We start from the raw sequence: 10,103 nt of genomic DNA on the forward strand, positions 1-10,103 counted from the left end.
ACCCACTCTCCCTCTACCCTCCCAGTATCGCCACTCACACCACTGGTCCTGAAGGGATCATCCGCCCTGGATTGCCTGTGTTTCCAGTTCCTGTCTCTACCAGTGTACATGCTCTGGTCTAGCCAGGCTTGCTGCCTCACTTTTATCCTGCAGAGCGGCTGGTGATTCCCATCTGCCGATATTTCACCAACATCCCATTTTTATTCATTTGCAAGATTCTATATGTATTCTTATGGTTAGCAGCCTCGTGCATAACCACCTTCACCACAGGGGCTATAAGGAAGCAAAAAGCATGAAAATCCGAGGCAAAAGGGTGGAAATAGATTTGAAGTGACATGCTTAAAAGATGACATCGGTGTCAAAGCCAAGGGAAAAAAAACATAACTCACTGCCTTAGAACAGATGGCTGCTCAAGCGACCCGTAGAACGGAGTACAGCTGCCTCTGTGGGCTTCTGCGACGGTGACGCCTTGTGCGAGTCGAAAGCCTCATCATCATCCTACGGAGCAGCTGGTGGTTTCAAACTGCTGATCTTGAGGTTAGCTGCCCGACTTGCCAAGTCTAGAAGCTGAAAAAGGCAAAGATGTTTCCAGAAAGAGCCGGTCTTTTCCAGCACCTTGACGTTAGCCCCACTGAAAATGATTTCAGACATCTGCCCTCCAGCATGCAGAAAGAGTAATTTTATTTTAAGTCATTAAATTTGTGGTAATTTGTTACAGCAACTATTTCCTTCCAGTACATGAAGCCTTCTGGTGTATCAACCTGCTCTCTGAGGAATCCCCGTACTTCCCCAGCCACATGATGATGCTATTTGACTTGATTTGTGTATCTTCTGGTGGGAAGAGTAGCAGTGCAGACCTTAAAAAGGCCAGCCATTATTTTTAAAATACCCCTTCATTCAGGTCCTCATCTGATCCGGTAGGGAAACTCAGAAACGATCACACTAGAGTTAGTCCCACCTGTGTGGCCATTAGTTGAAATGCATCCTGTCCCCCAGTCCCCATCCCACCTCCCCAGAAATGTTGTCTCTTGAAGGAGCTGGCTTTATTTTGCAGAAGCCATTTTCTAGAGAATTTCCACTGTCAGACAGCAGTCACAGTAGCTGTAGTCGGTGGACTGCTGATAAAGGGCACTAAAAAGGCAGCACCGGAATCGACCTTGCCGCTCCCTGTGCCCTGTGGATCTGAGCTCCCCCTGCTGGTGTTGGTGCGCGTGTGTCCACTTTGTCGTCCTAGTTCCTCCTTGAGACTCAACTGATTTGTTTGTTTGTATTATCACCATGTGATGTGTGGGGCACTTTCTCTTCCAGCTGTTTATTGTGTTCTAAATCTAAAGTGAGCTATTCTATTGTTATTCCATATTTACTTATATTTAAAGGCATATATTTCAAAATCCCACCATTCCTTACCTAAAATAATGTCAATCCTTAGTCGTTATTTTTTCCTGATTTATTGTTTGTATACTCTTCAATAATGAAAGTCTGCCTGAGGTATTAGTGCATTGTTCCCCCCCACTTTTTTCCAGTGTAAGCAAACATTTATGAGATTGATTTAATCACATTAGTACTTAAATACAGCTATTAAAATGTTCATATCACATCATAAAATTATGGTTGCCCTATTAGCACTGAAACCCTTGGAAGAAATTATTAAAGTTTTAATTTATATTCATGTGCCTGCCCTAGTTCACCATATAATTCCTACAGTAAAATTGATTATGGATTTTTCTTGTATTAACTATAAGGATTTCTAAAGATACATCTTGTTTCCTTAAATCTGTACTACTCTATAACATTTACCAAATGTGTGTGAGTTAGTGTCCTGAATTTAAAGATAGCTTTCATATTGACATAACGAAAGATTTCACCTATGTTAACTCTCCTTAACTAAGTAGAGGGGGACTTTGAGGTCACTATTTAGAACAATTATGAGAACAAGTTCACTATATTTTATGCCAAGGTAATCTTTTTTTAAATTATATGTTGACCAGTATTTTGGTTTCTCACAGGCTTTTGAAGATATATATATCAATCAGAGAAAGACTATTAAGATCTTACTGGAATATGCTGACATGATCTTCACTTACATCTTCATTCTGGAAATGCTTCTAAAGTGGATGGCATATGGTTTTAAAGCCTATTTCACTAATGCATGGCACAGACTGGACTTCATGGTTGTTATTGTATGTATTTTTTAAGGAAAGTTTTTGTGTGTGTGTACATATTACTCTTACTCTTTCACGTACCCTTTCATTTACCTAGATCTTTCTTTTCCTTCTCTTCCTATATTTTTAGTCCTCAGCATTCCACCTTTATTCATTTGTAATATTCTGTATTCTTTTCTCCTCGGTCCAAAATCTATAAAGTTCAGCAATTCAATTCTAAATTATTGTAATAATCACCTACAAGCTCAGTGCTTCAGAATATACCGAATATACAGAATATTGCACATTACTTTAAAATATTAACTCTAGAACCTTTAAATTCTCTCAGTTCTACCTTTAAGTCATCTATCCAAATTAGACAACTTCACTACTACCACCCTGATCCAAACTAGTATAATTGCTCATTTCCATCCACTATACCTAATTACAAAATAGCTCTCTCTCTCATCCCTGCAGACCTTCCATTTGATTCTCCACACAGCAATAGGTGACTGTTGCAAAGTAGAAATCAGCTCATGTCACTCGTCCTTTCTGAACTCTTCAATAGGCACCCATACCACAGAATCCCTGATGTGGGTCAAGAATGAAGACACTCAGCTGCTAAGCTAAAGGTTGGAGGACTAGGCCACCCAGGGCTGTCTTTAAAAAAAAAAAAAAGAAAGAAAAAAGGCCTAAGAAAAGCTACATATATATTCTGACAAACTAGCCACTGAGACCCATGAAACACAATTCTACTCCAAAATACATAGGGTTGCCATGTCAGAATCAACCTGTGGAAACTGTTTGTTTTCTCAGAGTAAAGGCCGAAGTCTTCACCATCAAAGGCTCACGGTTTTCTTAGAACTTACTCTCTGTGCTGGCCCCTCCCTCGTCAGCTCTACCACTACCGCCTTCTTCGCCATTTCTCCAGACTGCCGAGATGACTTCCCTCCTGGTGCCTTGCACCTCTTCATCTACCCACCTGGACTCTTTGCTAGCACACCTTATTTATGTCTTTTCCTTTTAAAACAATTATTATTAACTGGGATTGAATACCTATATCATTCCATAGTTCAATCACATCCAGTAGAATTGTACGATTGCTGCCATAACTAGTATCTACACATACTTTTTCTAGATGGACTCCTTGATATGGTGTCTCTTTAACCACCACCCCCTCCACCACCACTGTATCCCCTCCCCACAAAATCCTTATTCTACTTGCTGTCCCCTTCGCTTCATCCATCCTGGGGTTTTATGACAAATAATGGACAAACATATAACACAGCTGCAAGAGGGTGTCTTCCAATGACATGACACCTCTGAGAAAACAAACCCATATGAACATACAAAAACCAAACAGAACATACAAACCAAAAATACAGAAAATTTTGGAAACAAAATCAGTCCAGCCATAGGGGGGATTTACTGACCCCGCTTTCACTGTTCATGTCATATTTCATGTCTTTTCTTAAATGGTATCTTTGACATTAGGCCGTTCCTCACTCTTCTATTTAAATCTGCAACCACTCCAATAAACTTTCCCTCTCTCTGCATTATTTCTGTCTCAAAACTCACAGTCATTGTGCCCATTCTGATTCAGAGTGGCCCTGTGAAGGTAGAGTAGAACTGCCACTTTGGGTTTTCAGGGTTGTAAATATTTTCAGTAGCTTCAACTTTCTTTTCAGGAGCACCTGGTGGGTTTGAACCGCTGAGTTTGCAGTAAACAGTCTAACAAATAACCCACTATGCCACCAGGGGCCTTCATTTGTCTCTATAGTGTCTGCTGATACTACATAATGTTAATTTTTTTCTTATTGTCTTCACCCACTAAAATATAAGTTCTATGCCCCATCATCAGTCACCGAGGGATTGTAAATCATATAATCTGAAGTCGAAGGTGGGATTAATATCAGAGCCTCAGTTGTGAGATGACAGTGGGAGCCCAAAGTACATTTGTGGGAACTACATAGAAAATAAGCCTCTGGGGATCTCCCTCTATTCGTTATTGAGAGAGGAAGACAGCGATCACTAAACAGAGTGTGTTGGAGAGATGAGCATAGAAGATCAAAGGCATAACTCTGACTTGAACAGTTAAAACATTGTCAGTTGATATTCCCCCTGATGCAGGCTGCACCTGATCTGGTTCTCAACGTTTTCTATATTTTTGGTTTGTTCATATTAGGCTATAGCTCAGAGGTGGTATGTCATTGGGGCATGTCCTCGTGAAGTTGCATTATACGTTTTTCTGTGTTTCAGTATATGAAACCTCGGGTTGATGAACCCACAGGGACAGCAAGTAGAATAAGGGCTTGGGGAGGTGGATACAGTGAGGGGGGTGGGGGGTAAAAGGGAGACAATGTTAAGGAGTTCAAGAAGAAAACAAATGTTTGGAAACTGATTGTGGTACCAAGTGTACAGTAGTGCTTGATGTGATGGAACTAAGGAATGATATGATACATGCATTAACACCCAATTAATAACAAATTGTTTAAAAGACAGTATGACCTTGGAACAATAGTCAATATAAAAATAAATGCAGTCATATTGAGAGTTGAGAAATAAAAATAATAAAAGTTTTAGAATCACCTTCATATCAGGTTGTACTTTTCTCTAATTAATACTTTTAATTTAATAATATTTATCACCTCCTTGATACCTGTCCTCTGAAATCCCTTTTTGTTTTTATCCATTGCAACAGTGGTATATGTACATATATTTGAAAATTTAATTTTAACCTATACTTGGCATGTTATTACTATATCACAATAATGACAAAACTGAAACTATCAAAAGATTATGAACTTTTTCAAACAGAAAAATGAACGCAAATATTGAGCTTTGATTATAAAAAATATAAAGATTATTGAATATGCAAATTTTATCTTAATTGCGTATGTTCCTTGCTATCAGAAAATACTTTTATCTTTGTTGAAATGATTTTAAGACCGAATTATTTCATCACAATTTCTATGTCTTTATTTAGATATTTTAAACATAGGTTAAAATCACTTGCAGATCTCTTGGTAGACTCTGATTCTGTATCTTCTTTAATACAAATATAATTTGAATTTCACGTGTTATTTTTATTAAAATTCAATTATATCCACCCTTTTTTGTGTGCGTAGGTCTTTTGCCTTAGCTTAATAGGGAAGTCTCGGGAAGATCTAAGACCACTTACATCTACTAAATTTCTTCGTGCCCTCAGAGTTCTATCTCAATTTGAAAGAATGAAGGTAAGTGAAATTTCCAACAATAAATCATAGATTTTAATTTTCTATAGCTAAAGTTAAATTCCACAAATTAACAAACTTTGTATCTTTTACAAGTGTAAATGAGGCAAAACCCTTATATTGTACTATTTAAAAATAAAAAAGGAATACTTATGTTACTCATACCTATTAATATTTTGTCTTTTATACTCACAATATATGAACATAAGTAAGATAAGCAAAACAACAAATAATTGATAGGAAAACTTGACAGGTGATTCTGGGGCTACAGTTGAAAAAGAGTACCATTCTAATTGTCGTGGATATACACAGGAATATTAATCAAATTGCCTCCATTTTTCAAATATAACTGTCAGAGAGTAAACTTTCCCTATGCTTTTAAACCAACACAAGGTGGGAATAGCTGAAAAGGGGAAATGATTGAACAAAAGTATAGTATTAAGGTAAAAATGATAAAATAGTTCACTTTTCTAGCACAGCGATAATCTAACGGTAAGAACATTTCATAGAAGATTCTAGAGCTATGTAGATGATCTATTGAGTCAAAAAAAATAAAAGGATGACAACTTAGATAATTGAATATCAATAAAATGTCACTCTTACCGGGTTTTTTTTTAATGTAGTTTTGTGGGACCAAAGTTACCCAAATCTGCACATTTTCAGTTTCCAATGTAGAATTAGCAGGCAGCGATTTGCTTGGGAAGTTGTGTCTGTCAGAAATCAAGCATTATGCCACCTGAGGACATACATGTATAGGAAAGCAATGAAATCATAGCCATGGTCAGGTCAAGGTCAGGTAAGTGGAAGCCACGATTAGGTCAATGCCGTTACCAGGTCGGAAGCATCAGCTCAACCTCTAGAAGTTGTGTACTTGAATTATCTTTGAAGCTATAGTAAAGAGTATTTTTAAAGCTACATGAATAAAAATTATATTTATTCATTTAATAAGCTATAGGCCTTGCTGTAGTTGTTACTACTAAAATACGTGTGTCAATTGTAGCCATTTTTTTTTATTTATATGAGTATTTCTAACAGGTTTGGATTTTTTTTGGTAAATAAAAGTACCAGTTGACTTCTTAAAATATCTAGAGGGGCTAAAATATCTGAGACTTATTTCTAGAAATAAAGTATTGTTAAAAGAAATATTAAAAGTTACAATTGAAAACTAAGGAATATGTATAAGCAAGGAGGTATAGGTTAGAAGACAAAATCTAGCAAGATTTGAGGTAAGAATTGATTAAACGGGTACAAAAGAGAAGAGACAGTGTGTTGGGGTGAGGGAGAGGAGAGTCAAAGTATAAATGCTAAGAGAAAGGTAAAATATAATGAATATTAAAAATAGTCTCCTGGATTTAACTAGAGGTTTACATTTGTCATAGCACCATTAGTGGTCATAAGCATACCATTCTGATTGTAATGTTAATGACTGAAGGGATGGAAGAAATGGCCACGGTGATTTTAAAACAAACCCAAATCCATTTCGATCAAGTTGATTCCAACCCGATGTCACCCTCTTTAAGCTTTCTAAATCTACAAATCTTTTCAGAAGCATCCAGCTTCTCCTTTCTACCTCAGAGGTGCTGGTGGGTTTGAAATGCCAACCTTGAAGCTATCAACCTAATGCTTACCCCACAAAGCTCCTTATAGTGATTATACTGCTGTTCTTCCAAATTTGGTGGTGAAACCGCTTCCAAATTTTCCATCTGGTTCATCACTGACATAGATCAGTGAGGAGGTACGGATGTTCCAGAGTACAGCTGCCCATTCAGTATTTCTTAAACAACCCCCTCCCTAGATGTCATTACTATTACAATCTCTGACTACACCCCGTATTTCTTCCACCACTCCTTCAATGCCTTCTTAGCATGCTCTTCACTGATACATTAGAATATTCAAGGCTTAATTCTGGGCTCATTCCCCCTCATTTTAGATGCTTTCTAGATAATCACGTGTAGACAGACACACAGGGTGCACTATCTTTCCCATTCCTGCATAGTACAGGAAATTAATAATGTGAGTGTTAGGTCAGCTAAATAATTATTTCCAGCATTTATACTAATCAACTCTTCTGCATTTAATTGTTTTTCCAATATGAAGATATGAATATGTGTACTTTTATGCATATCTCTAATCTAAGTTGAATTGCCATTTTGATTATTCAAATACCAGAATATGGACTATTAAATGTCGAAAGATGACTGGTGGTCATTTCTTGCTTTGACAGATTACATCAATTAGCATTTTCAATTTGACTAGATGTTAACATAGTTTTGCAACTCTTTTCTCACGCTTGCATGTTCCGTTTTTATATGCCAGGTCGTGGTGAGAGCTTTGATAAAAACAACATTACCCACTGTGAGCGTGTTTCTGGTCTGCCTTTTGATCTGGCTGGTTTTCAGCATCATGGGGGTACAGTTGTTTGCTGGCAAGTTTTACGAGTGCATTGACCCAACAAGCGGAGAAAGGTTTCCTGTGTCTGAAGTTCAAAATAAGAGTCAGTGTGAAAGTCTTTTGTTTAATGAATCCATGCCATGGGAGAATGCAGAAATGAACTTTGATAATGTTGGGAATGGCTTCCTTTCACTTCTTCAAGTGGTAAGTTATTTTTATTTTTAAATCAATGAAATGTTCCTCTGTATTGTTAGATGAGGTTAAAGTGCTGGTGCAGCTAGTTATAAAATATGTTTAGAAAATATTCATTTGTGAATAAATATGATGGGAGACACTGTGGGAGGCTCTGTTGGGTGCATGAAAGAGAAGCGCAGGCCCTGCCCTGTAGTGAGAAGAGAGCGGTGATGAAGGCAGGAATTAATGGGCAGGTACTGGCGAAACTGCTGTCTTCCACCATTGATCACAATCATGCTTTAATAAATGGCCACTCCTCACCCAGCAGAGGTGACAAAGGAGACCATCTCCATCTTACCTCGATAGAAAACACATGGGCAGTTATAACAAGGAACATGTGACCTGAATGATTCTGTTCCATTTTTCTGCATTCTGTTGGGTCACTTTTCTTTGGATTGGGCACAGATGTGGATCTCTTTCTGTTAATTGACCAGGCAGCTGTCTTCCAGTTGTGGAGAGCACGTATTTATTTACTTAACGATTTATCCATTCAAATTATCTTAGCATATTTCAGTCTATTAGTTACAAATAAACTAAATAGTTTAAAATCATTGTTAAATATTACATGAATATAATAATAAAAAGGTTAAAGGTACATGGGTATAGAAGCATGATGAGCCTTCCTAATTAAACATTTTAGTATTATTACTAGCTTATTAAATTTTACATTTTATTTGTCACGAGCCATGAGATGCCCATAAGAGTAAAAAACATGTCATTTTTACAGGCAACATTTAATGGATGGATCAGTATTATGAATTCTGCAGTGGATTCTATTGCTGTAAGTATAATATAATCTAAGACTCATTGTTAAGGGTCAATCAAGCAAAATCATTATTGCAGATCAAACAATAAATAATTAAAATGGTAAAAATTAAATGTTTGTGCTAGATTGAAATTAAACATCCTACAGACTATTTCAGTATGTATGAACAATGAAATTCTTTCAGGATAATATGCAATGGTCGAAGGCCTATCAGTTCAGTAGAAAAAATTACCAGACTTTGTAAGAATGATTAACACAAACCAATAAAATTTTGAGGGGAAGTGGGGAGCTGAAAACAATGAGTACCAGAGAGAAGAAAATGTTTTACAATTGATGGTAGTGATGATTGTACAATTCATTTTAATAGGATTGAACTATTGAAGTGTCTGATATGTGTTTTATATTTTAATAAAACTTTTTTAAGTTAAAATTTTATTTAAATTTTGGTTAAAAATTTAAATTAAATTTAACTAAAGGAAACAATGATACCTTTTCTCATCATATCCTTGATACCTTTTGTTTGTCATGATTTTATCAATCTAAATTTTAAAAGTTGATGTCAAAATTTTGATTTTTTTAATTAACTTTTAGATAAGTCTGCAGCCTAATTTTGAAGACAACATCTATATGTACTGTTATTTTATCAGCTTTATTATTTATGGATTATTTCTTCCCCTGAGTATGCTGATTGGTGCGATAGTTGCTAATTTCAACAAACTTAAATTAAAGGTAAGTATGAATATTCTTGGCTTGTTCAATGTGTGACAAAATCATACACTGCTATGAAAATACCTTGTCTCAAATAATTTATTTGTTTTCAATTCTGCATAATGTTGTTTTATTTTATTATTTATTTAATTATTATTAACTAGATTTTATTCTCATTATATTATATAGATTATTTTATTTTTATAAAGATTTTATTATCATTAACAGTTCAAAGATGTTCATCATTGCATTTGTTTTCTGCATTCAAAATATACACAACTTGAATCAATAGTTAAAGGTCGTACAATTCATATATATATATAAAATAATGATAAAATAAAGAAGTAATATTAATATGTATGTGAACAAATACTTTAAGGGCTCGGGGGTTGCGGGTAGGGAGGGAAACTCATTTTACTCAGATATAATCAAAGCCTTTAGAGTAGTGGCCTCGATGGACATCTATGGAAGTCAGAGTAGCTCCATCTTCTAACAGTAGAGTGAGTCATAAATCCAAATCGTTGGCCTAAATAGCAGTGCAGGAAATTATTAAGAGAGATTCACCGGCCGCATTGCTTGAGCACTGTTTGGTGCTCTCTCCAAATAAAGGCAAAGGCCACACCAACCATC

At 36.1% G+C, this 10,103-nt stretch overlaps 1 protein-coding gene across 1 annotated transcript in view; it reads left to right on the plus strand.

Moving 5' to 3' along the window:
• The window catches only part of SCN7A (sodium voltage-gated channel alpha subunit 7), a 72,989-nt gene that overhangs the window by 54,333 nt on the left and 8,553 nt on the right, over positions 1-10,103 (plus strand). The window contains exons 18-22 of the mRNA XM_004703910.2: positions 2,007-2,180; positions 5,270-5,377; positions 7,691-7,969; positions 8,727-8,780; positions 9,357-9,494. Of these exons, the coding sequence (XP_004703967.2) occupies positions 2,007-2,180; positions 5,270-5,377; positions 7,691-7,969; positions 8,727-8,780; positions 9,357-9,494 (753 nt within the window). The remainder of the gene's footprint in view (positions 1-2,006; positions 2,181-5,269; positions 5,378-7,690; positions 7,970-8,726; positions 8,781-9,356; positions 9,495-10,103) is intronic.

This window comes from Echinops telfairi, unplaced genomic scaffold (assembly GCF_000313985.2).
Source record: "Echinops telfairi isolate 266 unplaced genomic scaffold, ASM31398v2 ScPeMD7_4;HRSCAF=17, whole genome shotgun sequence".
In the NCBI taxonomy this organism is placed as follows: Eukaryota; Metazoa; Chordata; class Mammalia; order Afrosoricida; family Tenrecidae; genus Echinops; species Echinops telfairi.